The following is a 23,206-nucleotide window of genomic DNA, read 5'->3' on the forward strand; positions in this document are numbered from 1 at the left end:
CCATTAATTCCAGTTCTTATCTGTAGAAATAACCATTATTATTGGTTTGGGTTATAGTTTTTTATACCTATTTCTATGCATTGATGTATGTACACGTATGCATATGGTACATAGTTTTGTAGATTTTTAAAAATCTGTGTATTGATATATAGCTTTTTAACCTAAAACTTGAAGATCTCTTCATGTCATTACATATAGATCTACTTCATCTCTTTAATTGTTGTCTAATATTCCATAGCATGGAAGAGCCATAGTTTATTTTAACTCTTCCTCTCTTAATGCATAATGTTATTTGAAGCTTATTGCTATTATCATGCTACAGTATAAATTCTTGTTTTTCAGTATTATCTGTTTCACATATGAGTGTTTCTCCAAGGGAGATAAGGAATTTCTATATAAACAAATATATAAGATATAAAATTCCTCTTCAAAAGGGCTGTACCTACTTTATACCCCATCATTGATGAGTATAGGAATAAGAGAATACCACTATCTCCCCAACTTTCTTTTAACACTTCCTTCCTTCCACATATATGTGTTGAGTACCTAGTATATGCCAGCCACTGTCTTGGGACTATAGGATTTTAGTAGCAAAATTATATGGTACATTTCTTGAGCTCATGTTACTTGTATTCATATTTTAATTTTTTATAAAAAACTGACATTACCAGTCATAAAAGCTGTTGCAAATATGATGGGCAGAAGTGGTATCTCAATGTTCTAGATTGTATTTCTCTGATTTTTGATGAACCTTAGTGTCTTTTTAATATGTTTACAGCTATCCTTCCCTGTAAGTTGTATTCCATTTTTCTTTTAGGTTGATGTTCTATTCTTATTGATTTATATGAGTCCTTTATATTTTAAATATAAATAATCTGTTATATACATTGTATATGTTTTCTTCTAGTTATTTTAAAAACATGTCTATTTACTTACCTATTGAGTTATAAATTATAACTAAAGTGCACAAACTTCAAGTGAATAGTTTTGAGTTTTTTCATATTTAGAAACCTATTTAACTACTACTCATATCAAGATACAGAAAATTTTCATCATCCTAGAATAGCAATGATCAATAGAACTTTCTTTGAAGATGAACATGAGTATTTTGTGCTATCCAGTACTATAGCCATTATCTATCTATATGTTGCTGTGGAATACTTGAAATGTGGCTAGTGCAACTGAGAAACTGAATTTTTTATTTAATATAATTTCCTAAAATTTAAATAGCCAGATGTATGAAATGCCATAGCCTAGTATTCCCCTCCAGGTTAACTGTTTTTATAACTTTTATCAGCATAGGTTAGTTTTATCAGTTTTTGAGTATCATCAATGGAATCATACTTTGCTTGCTCTTTGTGTATAAATGGAATTGTATACACTTGTGTTGTCCATTTTTAACTACCATCTGTGAGATTCATCCATGTCATATGAATCAATATTTGTGCGTGTTTTATTACTTTATAGTATTCTATGCCACTCAATTCTTAAAATATATTGTTTATCCATTCACCTGTTGGCTTCCCTGGTGGCTCAGTTGTAAAGAGTCTGCCTGCAATATGGGTGACCTGGGTTTGATCCCTGGGTTGGGAAGAACCCCTGGAGAAGGAAATGGCAACCTACTCCAGAATTCTTGCCTGGAGAATTCCATGGACAGAGGAGCCTGGTGGGCTACAGTCCATGGGGTCACAAAGAGTTGGACACGACTGAGTGACTAACTTTCACTTTTTTCATTCACCTGTTGATGGAATTTGATTTGTTTTTTTTTTTTTTTGAGTTGTTTATAGCTAAAGTCATTATAAATAAATGAACATTCTTATAAGTTGAATATTTCTTTTGGATATATACTTAAGAGTAGAATTGTTGGGCTATGTGGTAGCAATATGTTTGAATTTCAGTAGATATTGCTAAACAGTCTCCCAAAGTGGTTGAATTAATTTATATTCCCTCCAACAGTACAAAATAATTGTGGTTTATGCCACATAATCACTTATAATTGGTTTGTCAGGGGTCCCAGCACCACTCCCAGGTTTGACGATTTGCTGGGAGGACTTGTGAAGTGAAGTAAAGTGAAGTAAAGTTGCTCAGTCGTGTCTGACTCTTTGCGACCCCATGGACTGTAGCCTACCAGGCTCCTCCCTCCATGGGATTCTCCAGGCAAGAGTACTGGAGTGGGTTGCCATTTCCTTCTCCAGGGGATCTTCCCGACCCAGGGATTGAACCCAGGTCTCCCGCATTCCAGGCAGACGCTTTAACCTCTGAGCCACTAGGGAGGACTTATAGGACTCAGCATATAATCATGCTCACAGCTGTAACTTAATACAGCAAAGGGATGCAAAGCAAAATCAGAAGAAAGGAAATGGCATATGGGACAAATTTCAGAGGATATCAAGCACAAGCTTCCAAGAGTCTCCTTGCAGTATAGTCAAACAAGATGCACTTAACTCCAGCAATTGGTTGTGACCACATGTAAATGTTGTCTACCAGGGAAACTTGTCAGGGGCTCAGTGGTCAGGGTTTTTATTGGGGCTGGTCACATGGCATCTTCTGCCTAGCATGTGCCAAAATTCCAGATTCCCAGAAGGAAAGTAGATGTTTAGCATAAACTATATTGTGTGCACAAAATTTAGGCATGTTGTTGTTGTTTAGTCTCTAAATCATGTCTGACTTTAGTGACCCCATGGATTGTAGCCCACCAGGCTCCTCTATCCATGTGATATCCCAGGCAAGAATACTGGAATGAGTTGCCATTTCTTTCTCCAGGGAATCTTCCCAACCCAGGGATCAAACCCAGGTCTCCTGTGTCTCCTGCATTGCAGGAGGATTCTTTACCACTGAGCCACCAGGCATAATAAACCATTTTTATCAGTTTTGAATATGGTAGGACTCTGCCAAAATCCCTGTTTCCAGAAGCCAGCCAAGCCAGCCAACTTTGCAAACAGGCCTTTCTGAGGAGAGTAATCTGAGGCCTGCTATGTTAACTCTTCTCTGCACACATTTTTTTTATAAGGTATTTTGTGATGCTTTAATGAAAGGAAATATATGTAATACATTTTTCATTATTAAACAACTGTAGGAACTCACTAAAGAAATACCTCAACCACAAACATATAGCATGGATAAAAGGAAATAAGTTAGGGCATATAACTAATAAACAAAAGATCTATTATTAATATCAGACATAGTATTTTAAGGCAAAGCAATATTTTAGATTAAGTTGACTGCATAATATAAACAGAATAATACATAAGTCACAATTTAATAGATATGCAAGAAGAAATAAAACAAAAAGCATAGTATGTGATTATAACATCCCTGCCTTATTTTTATTTTTTTAAACTTTTAATTGAAGCATCATATTTTTACTATGTTGTTGTTTTTATTTTTTATGGTTTTTACACATATTTTGTTTATTTTAGTGAAACTGGTACAGACACTGTCTGTTTAAAACCCATATCCCGGCCAAAAAGTATAAATAAAGTAAAAAAGAGCAGTGTTCTGTTGTATACACTTCTGCACGAATAACTTTTAACTGCTAAGGAAAACTAGATCTTTTCTGAGATCTTCTGACAAGATTTTTCTTTCATCTTAAAATGCTTCTCTTCAGTGAAGCCATCTTTGGAGTTAGTCATTATTCTCTGTCATTTTGACTCCAACTGGATATTCCTCTTCTTTTGGTCCAGACCCTCAGATTTTAAAAGTAGCTTCAAGTTAAGGAAAGGTCATTTTCCACAGTTCTGTTTTCCGAAAAACTTCCATCTCCCACTGAAATTCATAGTCCAGGAGTGAAGCAGTCACATGCTAGAACTTCAGGGCCAATTGGAAATTCATTAGGAACACTTGCATTAATTGATCTTATTTATCACAAGCCTGCAAATGTATAGTCCTGGGAAAGGTGGTATCTCTATGTACACCTGTAATTTTTAAAAAGGAGAGGGGGCTGAGGTTTGATCACCAAAAATCAACACAATGAAAAGAAACAATAATGAATAATGGGCACTAGAATTCAAATTACCAGATGTTTTAGGGGTGCTAGTTTTCAATTCTGTTTTGAACAGCACATTACAAAAGAACTATTTTTTTAAAAAAGGATTAAAGGGAAAGAAAAAAAATAAAAAAGAATATCTAAACCTTTGAATGACCCCCTGTTTGTTCTTGATAAACTTCAATCACATCTTCCTCCATTCCCAGTTCTTTTGGAGTGTGATTATCAGCAATTCTCTGACCTTCAAAGAGAAACCTCAGTGAATTCATGGGAACTGTCTGTCTTTGACAGTATGATTCTTTGAGTTTCTTGAGATGTGTTGTCATTTTCACTTTGAAGTGAATCTCACTGCTATCCTGTCCAGTGACTCTGAGTTTAATATATTCTCCTTCCTTATCCCCCAAGTCCTTGAAGGTTTTGCTTCCTGGTCAGACATGGTGATGGTGGCTTCCCCCAGGGTCTCCGCACATCAGCGGCCTCGGGTAGGTAGAACCTCACTCCAAGATTTACAACTCCGTCTCTCTACCTGATAGTACAACACAACGGCCTTCCCTATGTTATTATTTTTAATGTACAGTTTATAATTGAAGGGCCAGAGCTTTCTCCCAGACTCAAGTTTATAAATTCTCAATTGACTTGTGAGGCCAGTAGGAGTACTTCTTGTCTAATTTGGTTTCTGGAGAGACTTCATTCAAGTCCTTAGTGGTCAGCTGATCAAATGGAATTATGTTCCTCATCTTCTCCAACTCTTTCTCATAGTCCTGAATCCTCGTCTTTGTGAGAGACAAAAACTCAGCACAGCTTTTCACATCTTCTTTTCTTTAGTGTCCACCTGGGCAGTGTGTTTATGCTCTGGTATAGGAACCTTTGGACTTCCTTGGTATCTCATCTGGTAAAGAATCTGCCAGCAATGCAAGAGACGCTAGTTCGATTCCTGAGTCAGGAAGATCCCCTGGAGAAGGGATCGGCTACCGACTCCAGTATACTTGGGCTTCCCCTGGTGGCTCAGTGGGTAGAGTCCACGTGCAATGCTGGAGACCTGAGTTCGATCCCTGGGTTAGGAAGCTTCCCTGGAGGAGGGCATGGCAACTCCAGTATTCTTGCCTGGAGAACCCCATGGACAGCGGAGTCTGGCAGGCTACAATCCATGGGGTTGCAAAGAGCTGGACTGAGCAACTAAGCACAGCAGAGGAACCTTTAGGGCATTAAACTTCTTCTCAAAGTCATCCACCAAGCTAGCTTTTGCCACGTTTGCCTTGTAGTAAGCCCAGTCGATGGCAGGTGGCTTCTCAGGCAGAGTAGCCAACCTGGAAGTGAGGGTCTTATTCCAGGACTTCAAGAAGTTAGCCACGGCCTTCTGGTTTCGGGGGATGATCTCCCCAAAAGCTATCTAGTCAGTGGCTTTTAGAGCAAGTTTCCATCCAGCCATCTTAAGAACCTTCACCAACCCCAGGTGGCCCAATTGGAGGATAATTGCTTCACAATATTGTGTTAGTTTCTGCCATGTATCAGCATGAATCAGCCATAGGCATACATATGTCCACTCCCTTCTCTGTACTCTTCATAATTTCAGTCATTTTAATTTTTGCCTTTCTGGTGGTGTTTTGGTACTATCTTATGTTTTTTTTTCCTCTGATGAATAATAATACTGAATACATTTTCATATATTTATTGCCCATTTGGATATTTTCCTGGTGAAGTGCCTGTTCAAGATCTTTATCTATTTTTCAAAAGTTAGTTGTCTTTTTTCTTATTGCTTTATAAGAATTTTTCACATATTTTCAATCTGAGTCCTTAGTTATACGTGTATATGTGTGTGTAACAATTTCTCCTAGTCTGTGCATTACTTATTCACTTTCTTAAGGATGCTTTTTGTTGAATAGACATTCTTAATTTTAATAAAGTCTGATCTACCAATATTTTTCTAATGTAGATACTGCTTTTGTGTCCCATTAAGAAATTAAGTACTCTGAGGTCGGAGATACTCTTGTGTTTTCTTCTGGAAGGTTTATAGTTTTGCCCATCGTATTTATGTTTGTGATCCATCTTAGACTGACTGTGCTTGGTGTGAGGAAGAGGTTAAGATTCTCTTTTTCTGTAAGGATGTACAGTTGTTTTCCAACACCATTATTAAAAAGACTTACCTTTTTCCGTGGAGTGGCAGTGATGTTTTTGTCGTAAATCATGTGACTATATGTGTGTTGGTTTATTTCTGGACTGTTCTGTTAGCCCCTTTGTTTATCCTTGTGTCAGTAATGTACTGTTCTTATTACTGTAGCTTTATAAATATCTTTGTCTTGTAGTATAACTTTTCTGACTTTGTTCTTCAAGATTATCTTGGCTATTCTTTTCATTTTTATGTAAATTTGGAAAACTATCTGTTTCCACATACAAAATTATCCTGCTGAGGTCTAAATTTATTTATCAAATTAGATTTAGCATTGCATTGAATTGGAGAGAATTGACATCTTAACAATATAGAGTCTCATAACCACGAAATGTCTTTCATTTTATTTAATGTTTCTTTTACTTTCCCTTATCAGTGTTTTTTAGTTGTTATTTTTAAAAAAGATGTATTTGACTGTTTCATCTTGTTGCGATACGCAGATCTTCATGGCTTCACGCGGGATCTTTCATTGTGGCACATGGACTCTCTGGTTGCAGCTTGTGGGCTCTTTGGTTGTAGCATGCAGGCTCCAGTGTGTGCGCTCAGTAGTTGTCAGACAGACTTAGTTGCTCTGCGGCATGTGGGATCTTAGTTTCCTGACCAGGGATCAAACCTGTGTCCGCTGCGTTGCCAGGCAGGTTCTTAACCATTGGACCCACCAGGGAAGTCCCTGTTTTTTAGTTTTTAATATAGAGGTTTTTGTATATCTTTTATTAGGTTTATGTCCCAGTGTTTGTGATTTCTCAAAAAAGGTACATGGTTTTTTTTAATTTAATTTTTAACTTTTCCCCTGATATATAGCAATAGTTGATTGCTGTATATTGACTTTGAATCTAGAAATCTAATTACATTCACTTATTTCTAGTAGTTTGTAGATTATTTAGAGTTTTCTATATACACAGTCATGTTGTCTGTCAATATAGACAATGTGAATTATGGTTTTCTGAACTGTACACTTTTTGATTCTTTTTCATGGCTTATTGCACTGGCTAGGACCTCAGGTACAGTGTTGAATAATGGACATCCTCCTCTTAATTCCAGAATGAAATCATGTGACAGTCTTTGAGTGTATGTGATGTATGTATCATTTATTTTATGAAGGAGATTCTTATTCCTAGTTTCTGAGAGTTTATGTCATAAACAGGTATTGTATTTTATCAAATATTTGTCCTGCATATTGAAATAATCATAAAATCATTGAGTTTTAAATGAAATAGTGTATGATAAGTGAATGATACCATGTTTAATTCAAAATAACCACTCAATTTTTAGCTATTATTTTCTGAGAACTTTTTCTTATATGAGACATAAGAGGCTAGTATTGCTTCCCAGGATGCAAGGATTTACTTAAAAGTTTTTGTGACTAGTTTTTGTATTCTGAAATGGGTTGATCACTTGTAATAATAGTGCAGTGGGATATTGGGATGTTTGTTTGATAATTTGAAACATGAATTCTGTTAACTTTATTTCCTTGCTCATATTGTTTCTTTGTGAGGTGGCTGTTAGTTATGACATTAATTTTGTTTGTTTGACAGGCCTAATCTCTTTGCTTCTTTATATGTTTTAAAAGTAAATTATGTTTTAGATATTTCATCACTAACATTTAGTATTAGGACAGAAATATTCTAATACTGGAAACCAAGTACTTATTTTTTCTAATTTTGTTAGGGTGCATGCAGTTGACACTGAGGTCTTGTGGCACAGACTGAAGTTTTGGAATCTGGCAGAACTAGATTTATAGCCTGGCACCACCAATTATTATTACTAGTATTGGTAGTACAAGCTATATTCTTTTCTGAGCCTTGTTTATCTCTCAAAAAACACATTAGTTTTCATTTTCTAGAATTTTATATAAATTTTATATAATTATAGTAAATTTTTTTGTGTGGGAAGTCTTTCAGCATAATTATTTTGAGATTCATGTATGTTGTGGAGAATCTTTTGAAGCAGGAGTTCTTAAGTAGTGGATTAGAACCAAACTACTAGCTCTTAAAGTCAGCATCAGATAGATATCCTAGATTCTCTTTAGTTTGCCACTTTTATGACATTGGGCAAGACAGTCTCCACACTGTTTCACTACATGTTAAAATGCCCAGTTCACTTCTCAGTGATGAGATCATGTACATGAGAAAGCTTTGGGTATATTCAGATGTGGTACATGTAAGAATTATAGTCCTGGGCTTCCCTGGTGGCTAAGAATCCACCTTGCAATGCAAGGGACACCAGATTGGTGCCTGGCCTGGTTAGGATCCCACATGCCACGTGGCAACAAAGCCCATGTGGCCACTAGTACTGAGCCCTGGCTCTAGAGCTGTAAGCTGCAAGTACTGAAACCCATGGGCCTAGGGCCTGTGCTCTGCAACAAGAGAGGCCACTGCAATGAGAAGCCAGGGGACCACAACTAAGAGTAACTACCGCTCACTGTAACGTGCAGCAACGAAGACTCAGCACAGCCGGAAAAAAAGTCTTAAAAAAGGAAGAAGTATAGTCTTCATGCTACTTGCCACTTGTATTCCTCTTGATCATGTTTTTCACTTACATTTTGTCTGAGTTCCCAGGTGGGAAGGGTAGTCAGTACCTCTTTCAGTCTCTTCCTTTCCTTCGGGAGGAGGCGGAAGGACAATGAAAAGTAGTTTCTTTTCATAGAAATAATGAGGGAGTCTGCTCTTGAGTATATTGCTTCATTGGAGATTCATATAACTGTTGAATTTGACTGAGGAATTTTGATATCATAGGGAAAGTAAAGTAAAAAGCTTATGATACAACCTAAGTATTTTGTCTATAATTGCAAATGTTTATTGAGTTTGTGCTCAAATCTGTTCTTTACAGCAGTGTATCACATAAAACTGGGGTAATTGCTCAAGGTAACAGATCTATGATTCAAATACAGGCATGTTGCTTCTAGAGCCCAAGCTCTTAACCACTCTGTCATGCTGCCAATTATTACTCACTCCCAAGTATCAGTGATCTTAAAAGTGATATATGTTCATTATAGAGACAGCAAAACAAAAACTCAGTTCCATAATCCAGAGGTAATCACTGTTAAAGTACTTCTTGCCCTTTTTTCCTGTATCCAACCATTTCCCTGTTATATTGTACATTCAGATTCTTTGAATTTTCATGCTGTTATAAATGATGCTGCAGTGATATTTCTAGAAGTGGAATTATTGGGTCAGAGGGCATGATCATAAATGCTTGCCATGTATTGGTGGTCAGATTGTTGTTCGGGAAGATTTATATTCTCTCCAACAGTGTTTGAAAGTGCCCCGGTAGGGTTGTTTCAAAAATGAGGATGATAACAAGGGAAAAAGTTACTTCCAAAGAAAAAAAGTTACTTTCTTCTGTTTGTTGCTGTGTTTTGAATGCTGTACCTTTACCTTTCTTCGACTTTATTTCTGAAAGATATCTGTGAAAATTACCTCTGTGGCAGAGGTTCTCACCTGGGAACTGTGTTTGGCCTCCCAGGGGTATTTGGCAAGGTCTGGAAACACTTTGGGTTGTCATGAGGTGGAGTGGTAACACAGGCGGTAGAGGTAGTGCTGCAGTAGGCAGGAGCAGTGACACACTGCTAAACATCCTACAGTGCGTAGAAGAGGCCGCAATGGAGAATTATCCAGTCTAAAATGTCAGTAGTATGAGACTGAGAAAAAACTTGCTTTATAGTAAGCTCCTGAAATCTAGAAGAAATCTAGTTATTGACAAGACACTTACTTCTGCTGTGTCTTATCCTATTATCTAAGAATAAAAGAGCCCATGGTTTTCTGGTTTTAACAACAAAGCAGGCAAGGTTTGTTTGGTTAGTCTCTGACTTGTTAAATTCTTCATATTTCAAATATAAAATCGAATGGAATCAGTTCTTAGAGAACTTTCCTCAACCCCTTTGAGCAGTTTTGAAATGTTTCTGTCACTTTCTTAATGATCCTACAGTTGTTTCTTCCTTTAGAGTTGCCTTCGCTGCTGTTTTATTTGGGGTTTCCATTAAAATATAGAATGTCTCTTATTCCCAAAGTAAAAAACAAACAACTTCTTGTGGGAACTGATAATTTCAATGTGTTTGGAACCTAAACTCAGTGCAACTCCTCCAACATAAAACATAGTTATTTAGGGGCTTTTACTTGGTGTTCAGTTCATTTGCCTTTATTTTCATACATGTATCAATTTTCTTTTTTCACTAGTTATTATAAAACTTGTGGCAAGTAATAATGACATTCATAAAAATATTTAGGACTTCATTTCTTTATCACTGTTGTTATTCAGTCACTCAGTCATGTCTGACTCTTTGCAACCCCATAAACTGCAGCATGCCAGGCTTCCCTGTCCTTCACTATCTCTTGGAGTTTCCTAAAACTCATGTCCATTGAGTGGATGATGCCATCCAGTCATCTCATCATCTATCACCCCCTTCTCCTCCTGCCCTCAGTCTTTCCCAGCATCAGGGTCTTTTCCAGTGAGTCAGCTCTTCACATTAGGTGACCAGATTATTGGAGCATCAGCATCAGTCCTTCCAAAGAATATTCAGGGTTGATTTCCTTTAAGATATCATCACTGGACGTGAGTCTGAGTGAACTCCGAGAGTTGGTGATGGACAGGGAGGCCTGGCGTGCTGCCACTCATGGGGTCGCAAAGAGTCGGACACAACTGAGCGACTGAACTGAACTGAACTGAAGATATCATTAGTAGGGAGGAAAATGTCCACTGCATCCAGTTCCTCTCAAGAGGAAACATGATGATCTGATCTGTTGGGGAGGGGAGCACTGAAAGTCATGTTTATTCTTATTAACTTGTTGCTTTTTTGTGTAGGTTCCAAAAAACTTGAGAATTTCTTTGAATTCTTTTAAATGCATATCTTGTGACTGCTAGAGCTGAAACAGTTGTTGTCTTTGTTCTATTTTTATAGTTCTGCTTTCTCTAAAAAAAGCTACTCATAAGCTTTGTCCTTTTGTGCTCTGCAGGAACCAGCACCTATGACAGAAGATCTGCTCGAAGAGCAGTCGGAGGTTCTAGCTAAATTGGGTACATCGGCAGAAGGGGCTCACCTCCGAGCGCGCATGCAAAGTGCATGTCTGCTCTCGGATATGGAGTCTTTTAAGGTGGGTCACACTGTCAGAGCTCAGGAGTCTGTTTTGAGCTATTCTGGGATGAAGCTGTGAAAGTCATTCTATAAAGTGGTGTGAAGGCCTGAATGTCTTTTTTTCATTAAATGTTTTGATTTCATTAGTAGTTAAAACACCCTGCCTCCATCCCCTAAAGGTCACAGTCAAGCTTACTGCTTGAATTTTAAAAAGAAAAGAACAATCTTTGAATAATAGTTGAAAGTTGAGAACTGAATCATTTCTTTATGTTTATTGGGCTGTCTTCTTCCTTTGTGTCAGTCAGTTTAATACAAGGCTTTTAGGAACCCCTTCAGTTTTAACATAGGCTGGTTCATTCAACAAACCTTTGATTGCCTACTTTGTGACTGGCACTGTGATTAGGTAATTAAGTATAATGTTTATCCTCAATTATAGTCTGTTGAGGTTGTGGGAGGGGATATGTAAATAATTATTAAGTGATGAGTTCTCTTAGGAAATCAAGGTCAAAAAGGTGACTGACTACTGAGTGGGAATCATGGAAAGTTTCTCAGAAGAGTCACCCTTTAGGGTGCGTAGGGATTTGCTACATGGAGAAGAATATTTTAGGCTTAGATATAGGCCTGTATCTAGGACACAGAGGATTCAGAGAGTGGTGACACTTAAACCCAGGGATAAAAAGAGTCTTGTTGAATTACTTACTCGTGAAAGCAGAGGTACATCCACGTACACTAAAAAGAAAACAGTGGGTAGTTCAGTGGGCCATAGGGCTTCCGTTTCCTGGTACTGATTTTCTGAACTGTCTCATGCCCAGACTTTTCTCCTTAACCTACTGGTACCTGCGATGGGCTCCATCTCTTCATTCCATAGCCTCTCTTAGTGCTGCTTTTGTGCTATATAGGCCAGCCTGAGTTTGGTATTTAAATGTAAACACTCCATGAAAACCTATGCCACTTGCGTCTTGCCTGCTAACAAAGTTAAGTGACAGTAAAAGGGAGCTTTTTTGTTCCATTATTTTGTTTACCCCATCATTCCTAAGGGAAGAAATCTTTAGTAAACCTCTTGAGTGTTGCAAGTTTTCCTTAGAGATTAGAAAGATACAGAAAATCTTTGCATTTTGCTGTGAGACAAGAAAGAGATGTGCTGTTTTAAAACAGATAGTTGGTACAGTGGATAAAGAGAAGCCAGTTGACTGTCAGGGCCTGTGTTAAGTCAAAAAGGTAGAGAAGGGAATTGGCTTAGGGTTGTGCACAGTAGGAAGTACTGGCTCCATCGCAGCTGTTTTTTAACCCAACCGTTACCTGCCTTCATAATCATCTGTCCCTATCCTACTAAAGTGTCCTGTAGAAGCATGTGCAGGAGGACATTCCCAACTGGAACTGTAAATGCTTTTTTCCCATAGAAACATACTTGCCTCTCATGGTAAGGTGCTGTATAATTCCTTTAACACTGTGCTTCAATAAAACTGTGGTTCATTAGATTCTTTTGGACTAGCCTGGGTAATGTACAAGTCTTTTACAGTGTTTTAACCAGAAAATAGATTGTATGTCAAATAACCAACTTACACATCTGCCTGCCCCTATGTGGGAGTCAGATAACATATTTAAGGAAGTGTGTAGTCACTCTAAAATAGGTATGGTTCCTTTTCCCTTTTTGTATAGGGATGTACTGGGGCCATGGGGCTTTGGATAAATGCTGATATGTACCTGAGGCGCTTACACAGCACAATTCCAGAAGGACAGGGCCTATTCTAGAGCATGCCGTTGGAGTAGATACCTGTAAGAGTAGAAAGAAGATAAGCCGTAGCTGAAGTGAATGTTGAGCCTCTCTTGCTGGAGCTGTGTACTGTCTGGTATAAGGACAGCCAGACGGAAGAATTCTAGTGTGAAATGTCTTCCTTTAATACATTCTGTAGTACAAGAGTTCAGTATTGATTTCTATTTTTAGGTTCACTCTCTTCACTCAAGGCCTGTCTTTCTATTTTCCTGAGATGTATTCATGTGGGTGGGGTGTTGCCTGGTTAATATCCAGTCTTATACATGATTTCTGAATCATGCAGTAATCTTGACCCATTACATTTCACAGCCATTTTCTGTTGCCATGATACCATAGCTCTTAGAAGCTGATGTGGTTGACTGTCAGTTAAGAACCCTCCTCTGATTCTTCATCCCTTTGAGGGCTTCCTAAATTGGTGGGCATGAGTATACTGATAGCCAGTAAGCTCAATAAGGAGAAACTAGCATTTTTGTTCTTCAAATTTAAGACTAACCATTCCTATCATGTTGGTTTTCATTTTTGTCTGAGGTTATTTTAAAAAGAAAGAAAATGACTTTCTGCTTAGCACTTTTTAGTAATGCCTATGTAGCTGTTTCAGGCAATTAAATATAGTATTCATAGCAGGATGAAAATGTGTTGTGGTAGAGAATTATAACCAGAAAGGAATGTGTTTAATGTGTGTACCCTTTGAGTACTAAAGGAATGACATATATGCCCGTCCTTAGTACTCTACTAATACATTACTGGGCTTCCCTTGAGGCTCAGTGCCTGCGATGCAGGAGACGTGGATTCAATCCCTGGATGGGGAAGATAGCCTGGAGAAGGAAATGGTAACCCACTCCAGTATTCTTGCTTGGGAAATCCCATGGATAGAGGAGCCTAATGGGCTACACAGTGCATGGGGTCACAAAGAGTCAAACATGACTAAACAACGACGATGACGACAACGGTACATTACTGGGCACTTGTAGAAAGACCTCCATGTCTTATTACTCACATTGTGAAACCTCTCTCTTTTTCAGGCTTGGATGTAGAATTACTTAAAAAATTTTTGGCATGCATCATTGTTAATTCTATAGAGTTATCCACTAAACAAAGCTTTAATTAGTTTGGTTTCAGAAGCCTGAAAAACAGTAACTTGATTTCCAATTCCTTAATAGCACAAAAGCAGTTTATGTGATGGTAATTTGTTATATAAGGCACAAGAATTTGATGGCTGAATACAACATTTTCGAGGTTAGCTGATGTTTATTGCAGTACCAGTATTGACTTACTGAGGGAAAAAAGCAAAACTTTTCCATCATTGAGTTATTATTCTGATCATGTTGTGTATTATTTAATTTACTTGACTTGAGCTTATTGATGCTTCTCTAAGTATTGAGTAGTTATTACACTATAATTTTAAACTAACTTACATAACTTACAGTCTGAGATTTATTTTCACTTTACATCAGATTTTTATTTCCAAATTCATCAAATGAAAATGTTTTCTTTTTCTATAAAATGGAGGCAAGAAAAACAAAGTACTTTGGTGCTTTAATATCTGATGTGATTTAATGGTAACATCCAAACTCAAGTCACGTACTAGATTTTGTGAAGATTAGTCTTTTTATGAAAATGAAAGTACGATTTTGAAAACAGGTTTATCAGTAACTATTGATTTTTGATTCTGCTGAATTTTTTGTCTACTTTAGGCAGCTAATCCAGGTTGTTTTCTGGAAGATTTTGTGAGGTGGTACTCACCTCGGGATTACATTGAAGAGGAAGTGGTTGATGAAAAGGGCAACATGGTTCTGAAAGGAGAACTGAGTGCCCGAATGAAGATTCCAAGCAATATGTGGGTAGAGGCCTGGGAAACAGCTAAGCCAATTCCTGCTAGAAGGCAGAGGAGACTCTTTGATGACACACGGGAAGCAGAAAAGGTAACTGAGGTTTGGGTATCTAATGTGACTGCTAATTATTCTAGTATTTTAAAAACTATGACAAGATACAAGAGCTTTGAACATACTTGAGAAACAAAGCTTTGAAATGTTATGAGCCTTTTATATATCTAATATTCACATTTAAGGTTTCAGAACTGGTTACAAATAGGCCAAAGAATAAGACCTGTATATTTTATGTAAAATGCTCATTCTTGGACCATCAGCATATGTCAAAAGCCTTAAAAATGATCATGTCCCTCTTACCTAGCAATTCTACTACCCAAAAAAATGTATTAAGGAAGTAATGAGAGAAATATATAAAGATCAATATGCAACAGTGATGTTCAGGAAGTTTTTTAGTGAAAAAATAGATACAACCAAAGTTTGAAAAAATAGTGTGTTGTTTAATAAATTACGGTATAATAATTTAGCAGACTACTTTGGGTCTAGAGAGTATGGATAGAGTCTTAAGAGGTGAGAAGGGATACAGAAGACTTAGATGTAGCATAGTCACCCCAGAAAGACTGTTCCTAACACTAAGTGCCAAAACACTCAACATAAGTAGGGCTGGACAGTTAACAGCACTGGGTATAGAAAGGTAAGCAGAACTAGAAGTGGGCACTCAGGTAGGGCTGGACAGTTAATAGCACTGGCTATAGGGAAGTAAGGAGGGCTGGAAGTGGGCAATCAGAGACTCTCCTCTGCCTTAGGAAGGACCAGGTAAGTAGATAGAAATGACATACCCCTTAGAGATAAAGCAATGATGGGAAAGAAGGAAATAAGGGGAAAATTAAAGATTCTCTAGAAAAAGAAGTAATACATGCAGCCTTCTTCATCTCCCACCATCCATTGAAGAAACTGTGCAGAAGAGGGTACTTTCAAACTATGACATGACCAGAAGCAGTAAAGAGCAAACCTCCTCTGTATAAAACCACTGTAAACAAGTGTGAACTGGATCATTTCAGCTAATGAGAATATTTCCCAGAAAACTGACCACAAAGCAGAAGAAAACCATAACATAATCAGTTCAGTTCAGTCGCTCAGTGGTGTCCGACTCTTTGCGACCCCATGAATTGCAGCATGCCAGGCCTCCCTGTCCATTACCAACTCCCAGAGTTCACTCAGATACACGTCCATTGAGTCAGTGATGCAATCCAGCCGTCTCATCCTCTGTCGTCCCCTTCTCCTCCTGCCCTCAATCCCTCCCAGCATCAGAGTCTTTTCCAATGAGTCAACTCTTGGCATGAGGTGGCCAAAGTACTGGAGTTTCAGCTTCAGCATCATTCCTTCCAAAGAAATCCCAGGGTTGATCTCCTTCAGAATGGACTGGTTGGATCTCCTTGCAATCCAAGGGACTCTCAAGAGTCTTCTCCAACACCACAGTTCAAAAGGATCAATTCTTCAGCGCTCAACCTTCTTCACAGTCCAACTCTCACATCCATACATGACCACTGGAAAAACCATAGCCTTGACTAGATGGACCTTAGTCGGCAAAGTAACATCTCTGCTTTGGAATATGCTATCTAGGTTGGTCTTAACTTTTCTTCCAAGGAGTAAGCGTCTTTTAATTTCATGGCTGCAGTCACCATCTGCAGTGATTTTGGAGCCCCATAAAATAAAGTCTGACACTGTTTCCACTATTTCCCCATCTATTTCCCATGAAGTGATGGGACTAGATGCCATGATCTTCGTTTTCTGAATGTTGAGCTTTAAGCCAACTTTGTCACTCTCCTCTTTCACTTTCATCAAGAGGCTTTTTAGCTCCTCTTCACTTTCTGCCATAAGGGTGGTGTTGTCTGCATATCTGAGGTTATTGATATTTCTCCCGGCAATCTTGATTCCAGCTTGTGTTTCTTCCAGGCCAGCGTTTCTCATGATGTTCTCTGCATATAAGTTAAATAAGCAGGGTAACAATATACAGCCTTGACATACTCCTTTTCCTATTTGGAACCAGTCTGTTGTTCCATGTCCAGTTCTAACTGTTGCTTCTTGACCTGCGTACAGATTTCTCAAGAGGCAGGTCAGGTGGTCTGGTATCCCCATCTCTTTCAGAATTTTCCACAGTTTATTGTGATCCACACAGTCAACAGCTTTGGCATAGTCAATAAAGCAGAAATAGATGTTTTTCTGGAACTCTCTTGCTTTTTCCATGATCCAGCAGATGATGGCAATTTGATCTCTGGTTCCTCTGCCTTTTCTAAAACCAGCTTGAATATCTGGAAGTTCACGGTTCACGTATTGCTGAAGCCTGGCTTGGAGAATTTTGAGCATTACTTTACTAGCATGTGAGATGAGTGCAATTGTGTGGTAGTTTGAGAATTCTTTGGCATTGCCTTTCTTTGGGATTGGAATGAAAACTGACCTTTTCCAGTCTTATGGCCACTGCTGAGTTTTCCAAATTTGCTGGCATATTGAGTGCAGCACTTTCACAACATCATCTTTCAGGATTTGAAATAGCTCAACTGGAATTCCATCACCTCCACTAGCTTTGTTTATAGTGGTGCTTTCTAAGGCCCACTTGACTTCACATTCCAGGATGTCTGGCTCTAGATAAGTGATCACACCATCATGATTATCTGGGTCGTGAAGATCTTTTTCTTACAATTCTTCTGTATATTCTTGCCACCTCTTCTTAATATCTTCTGCTTCTGTTAGGTCCATACCATTTCTGTCCTTTATCGAGTCCATCTTTGCAGGAAATGTTCCCTTGCTGTCTCTAATTTTCTTGAAGAGATCTCTAGTCTTTCCCATTCTGTTGTTTTCCTCTATTTCTTTTCATTGATCGCTGAAGAAGGCTTTCTTATCTCTCCTTGCTATTCTTTGGAACTCTGCATTCAGATGCTTATATCTTTCCTTTTCTCCTTTGCTTTTCACTTCTCTTCTTTTCACAGCTATTTGTAAGGCCTCCCCAGACAGCCATTTTGCTTTTTTGCATTTCTTTTCCATGGGGGTGGTCTTGATCCCTGTCTCCTGTACAGTGTCACGAACCTCCATCCATAGTTCCTCAGGCACTCTTATCTTTCAGATCTAGGCCCTTAAATCTATTTCTCACTTCCACTGTATAATCATAAAGGATTTGATTTAGGTCATACCTGAATGGTCTAGCAGTTTTCCCTAGTTTCTTCAATTTAAGTCTGAATTTGGTAATAAGGAGTTCATGATCTGAGCCAGTCAGCTCCTGGTCTTGTTTTTGTTGACTGTCTAGAGCTTCTCCATCTTTGGCTGCAAAGAATATAATCAATCTGATTTCGGTGTTGACCATCTGGTGATGTCCATGTGTAGAGTCTTCTCTTGTGTTGTTGGAAGAGGGTGTTTGCTATGAGCAGTGCTTTTTCTTGGCAAAACTCTATTAGTCTTTGCCCTGCTTCATTCCGCATTCCAAGGCCAAATTTGCCTGTTACTCCAGGTGTTTCTTGTCTTCCTACTTTTGCATTCCAGTCCCCTATAATGAAAAGGACATCTTTTTTGGGTGTTAGTTCTAAAAGGTCTTGTAGGTCTTCATAGAACTGTTCAACTTCAGTTTCTTCAGCGTTACTGGTTGGGGCATAGACTTGGATAACTGTGATACTGAATGGTTTGCCTTGGAGACGAACAGAGATCATTCTGTCGTTTTTGAGATTGCATCCAAGTACTACATTTCGGACTCTTTTGTTGACCATGATGGCTACTCCATTTCTTCTAAGGGATTCCTGCTTGCATTAGTAGATATAATGGTCATCTGAGTTAAATTCACCCATTCCAGTCCATTTTAGTTCCCTGATTCATAGAATGTCGACGTTCACTCTTGCCATCTCCTGTTTGACCACTTCCAATTTGCCTTGATTCATGGACCTGACATTCCAGGTTCCTATGCAGTATTGCTCTTTACAGCGTCAGACCTTGCCTCTATCACCAGTCACATCCACAGCTGGGTATTGTTTTTGCTTTGGCTCCATCCCTTCATTCTTTCTGGAGTTATTTCTCCACTGATCTCCAGTAGCATATTGGGCACCTACTGACCTGGGGAGTTCCTCTTTCAGTATCCTATCATTTTGCCTTTTCATACTGTTCATGGGGTTCTCAAGGCAAGAATACAGAAGTGGTTTGCCATTCCCTTCTCCAGTGGACCACATTCTGTCAGACGTCTCCACCATGATCAGCCCGTCTTGGGTTCCCTGCAGGCATGGCTTAGTTTCATTGAGTTATACAAGGCTGTGGTCCTAGTGTGATTAGATTGACTAGTTTTCTGTGATTATGGTTTCAGTGTGTCTGCCCTCTGATGCCCTCTTGCAACACCTACCATCTTACTTGGGTTTCTCTTATCTTGGGCGTGGGGTATCTCTTCATGGCTACTCCAGCAAAGTGCAGCCACTGCTCCTTCCCTTTGATGAGGGTATCTCCTCACCGCCGCCCTTCCTGACCTTCAACGTGGGATGGCTCCTCTAGGCCCTCTCGCGCCCGCGCTGAATCAGATATTCTCATATAAGCATGGCAGGATGTGAAAAATCACGTTATCAGAAATACTAAATACAAGAGCCACATGAATCCAAAAACCCCAGAGAGAAATGAAAGTACTGCTAATTTAACTTAGGATAGAAGTAGAAGGTAAAAATAAACCATATCAAAAATAAAGACTACACAGTACCCACAGATACGACTGAGCAACTTCACTTTCACTTTTCACTTTCATGCACTGGAGAAGGAAATGGCAACCCACTCCACTGTTCTTGTCTGGAGAATCCCAGGGACGGGGGAGCCTGGTGGGCTGTTGTCTATGGGGTCACACAGAGTCAGACACGACTGAAGTGACTTGGCAGCAGTAGCAGCAGTACCCACAGAAGATTAGATGCATATTTATATTTAATAAAAGGCATTGAGGAAGAGCATTAAAATAACCAAGAGAAAGAAAATGAGATAAAGGAGTAAAAGGGATTAGAGAGAAAGTAGTAAAACTGAAAGATAGGAAATGTAGAAATAACACTCATTTTTATCAGAGTTCTTGAAGCAGAAAAATCAAAACACTGGAACAGAACTAAACACTTAAAATTGTAATCTAAAATTACTTTTTGAAAATGAAATAAAATCTGAATTTACATATTAAAAATGCTCATTGGGTGCAGGGGAAAATTGATTAGGTTTAGAGAACTCCAAATTTTATCACTGTAGTACTACTAGACCTTAAATATTAAAAAAAAAAACAAAACAAAATTCTCAGACCTTACAGCAAAACATGAAAATAATTTACAAGGGCAAGAGAATTGGACAGTTGTCAGAGTTTCCAGTAGCACAGCAATGTGGGGCAGAGTTTTGAAGAAATATAAGCAAAAAATGCAAATTAAATATTTTACATTCCACCAAGATGTCCAAGTAATCAAGGCTATAAAAAAATCTTTTCTGCATGTCTCGTACATGTAACTGTACACAGGCCCTTCCTGAGAAGTCCACTACAGCTGCCCTGTCCGGTAGAACTGTCCGCAGTGTTCAGAATGGTCATAGGTTCGCTGTGCAAAGTGTAGCCCATGGCTACACATGGCCTTAACGAGCTCTTGAAATGTGACTAGTAGCATAGGAACTGAATTTTTAAATGGCTCTCTGTAGCAGGTGGCTGCCTTATTGAACAGCATAGTAGAGAAGAATAAATTTAACCAAGAGGATGACTAGGGAAACTGGCAAAGGGCTAACGGTGAACATTTCATTTCTTTCATTTTAGAGCTAAAACTACAACTAGATGGGGTCATGGGTAGAAGAAGAATATGTAAAAATTGTATATTAGGACAAAATAGAATGCATCTAAAAAAGTTGGGATGGAAAAAGAGTAAGAGGAAAGTAGAATGCAATCATTGACTGTTACATAGATAATAGGTAGTAATCAAAGGATACTATTTAGAATTATCAGACCATAATTTTATAAAGGAACGATATAAAGATACAAAGTTCATAAAATAAAGATATAATGGAAATAAGGGCAGCAGAAAAGGTAATATCACAAGAATGAAAATATGAACCTTCCTGAGTACCATGGAAAAATTATTCACAAGCAAAGAACACACACCAGATAGAGTAACACACATTATAAAGATCATACTGCATACAGAGTAATTGCAACGGAAGACAGTCTTATAAAACCCATATCTGTGCTGTAAACAGGGTATTCTGTGACACAAAAAGACTACAAAATGGACAATGGACAGAGATTTACCAGAAAACATTAAGAACGCACGGGTTATCATCGGATGCCAAATAAAACAGAATCAAAGCAGAAAAGCATTACAAGAGATACATAAGGATGCTTTACAGTCTAAAAGTGATATTTCACAATGAGAATATACAGTTGTCAGTGTTTATGCGCTGGCTAATGTAATCATTTGTATAAAAGAGAAATCATGGAAGATGCAAGGAGAAATAGATAAAAACATACTAATAGCAGAGTACTTTTAACACACTCCCAGTATACAAGACAGTCAAGTAGACAAAACTAAAGAAGATAATAAGGTTGATCTTTTAGATACATTGCAAATACTTTACCTTGAAAATAAAAATGGTACTTCCTTTTCAAATGCACATGGAACATTCACAAAAACAGATAGTATGTTAGGGTGCAAAGAAAACATCAGTGGGTTTCATAATGGAAATAACACCAATACTCTGCTGCAATAAAATTAAGGATAATGGGTTAGATTAAAAGTATTTGATCAGTGTTAATTACATTCTTAATTTTAGGAAATACAGATATTTGGAGATAGAGGGATATCCTGTATGGAACTTGATCTCAAATTATTTAGAAAAACAATGTTTATATGTATATATTGTATGGACCTACAGAGGAGGAGAGTTACATGTGATTAAAAAAAAAAGAGATGATGTAAAAGGAAATGAGTGCGGACAAAGGATGTACAAATATTTTGTATTCTTGGAAATTTGTTTTTCTGTAAGTTAAGGAAAACAACATTTGTAATAGTGCTAACAAGGATGTTCAATAGTGAGAACTCTTATTACTCTATATAAGAATGAAAATCTGTTCAAATACTTAGTAATTTGGAATATGATTTCAGTATTTGAAAAATAATAATTTGGCATTGTTTGTTTTTAGATAGATACCCTGAAGAAATTCCTCTACATGTATGCCACAAACTTATGAAATAATGTGAGAGAGACATTATTTTAGTAGCAAAAAATGGAGGGGTGCATTTTAATATAGCAAGTTATATATAGCATATATTAATATCTATGCATCTCAGAAACAATGCTGAATGAAAAACAGGTCACTGAGTGGCATAACTAGAAACAATCTGTTTATACGAAGATTAAAACCAAGCAAAACTAAACAACACATTGTTTAGGCCTATGTACATATGTGAGACAGCTATGAAGAAAAAGGAATGATTAGTAGTTACTTGAGGGGTGGAGTGCATGAGCGAGGGAGTCTTGATCAAGGCGAGCCCAAGGACTTGGAAAGTCCTGGTATCTTCTGTTTCTTAAGCTGATTGGTGTGTAAACAAGTGTTTGTGTTTTCTGTATATAAAATACTCTGCTATGTGTATTTTTTAAATTTAAATTTATTTATTTTAATTGGAAGCTAATTACTTTGCAATATTGTATTGGTTTTGCCATACATCAACATGAATCCACCACAGGTGTACACGTGTTCCCCATCCTGAACCCCCCTCCCGCCACCCTCCCTGCACCATCTCTCTGGGTCATCCCAGTGCACCAGCCTCAAGTATCCTGTATCCTGCATTGAACCTAGACTGGCAATTCGTTTCATGTATGATATTATACATGTTTCAGTGCCATTCTCCCAAATCATCCCACCCTCTCCCTCTCTGTCCACAGCGTTCTAAAGACTGTTCTATACATCTGTGTCTCTTTTGCTGTCTTGCATACAGGGTTATCGTTACCACCTGCTATGTGTATTTTAAAAACATTTTTTTAATTTTAAAAATATTTCAAAACATGAAGCCCTTCTAGGCAAATAATTTTTTTTAAATTTTATTTATTTATTTATGTCTGTGCTGTCTTCTTGCTTCAGTGGGCTTTCTCTAGTTGCTGAGTGCGAGGGCTACTCTCGAGTTGTGTGAGGGCTTCTCTTTGCGATTCCTTCTCTTTTTGTGGAGCACAGGCTCTAGGCATGCAGGCTTCAGTAGTTGTGGAGCATGGGCTTAGTTGCTCTGCATCATGTGAGATCTTCTTGGACCAGAGATAGAACCTGTGTGCCCTGCAATGGCAGACGGATTCCTAACCACTGAACCACCAGGGAGGTCCCAAGACAAATAATTCTAAATCGTAAATCATTAAATGACCAAAGCAA

The 23,206-nt window shown here is 38.1% G+C and overlaps 1 protein-coding gene and 2 pseudogenes across 2 annotated transcripts in view; 1 reads left to right on the forward strand and 2 right to left on the reverse strand.

Annotated features, from left to right (window-relative positions):
- RAB3GAP1 (RAB3 GTPase activating protein catalytic subunit 1) overlaps positions 1-23,206 on the forward strand; it is a 125,323-nt gene that overhangs the window by 93,732 nt on the left and 8,385 nt on the right. For both annotated transcript variants that reach the window (XM_040228502.1, XM_040228503.1), the window contains exons 18-19: positions 11,105-11,242; positions 14,692-14,919. In XM_040228502.1, the coding sequence (XP_040084436.1) occupies positions 11,105-11,242; positions 14,692-14,919 (366 nt within the window). The remainder of the gene's footprint in view (positions 1-11,104; positions 11,243-14,691; positions 14,920-23,206) is intronic.
- Positions 4,111-4,421, reverse strand: LOC120854485 (annotated as a pseudogene).
- LOC120854486 lies at positions 4,571-5,414 on the reverse strand (annotated as a pseudogene).

Source organism: Oryx dammah, unplaced genomic scaffold (genome assembly GCF_014754425.2).
Source record: "Oryx dammah isolate SB20612 unplaced genomic scaffold, SCBI_Odam_1.1 HiC_scaffold_27, whole genome shotgun sequence".
Taxonomy (NCBI): domain Eukaryota; kingdom Metazoa; phylum Chordata; class Mammalia; order Artiodactyla; family Bovidae; genus Oryx; species Oryx dammah.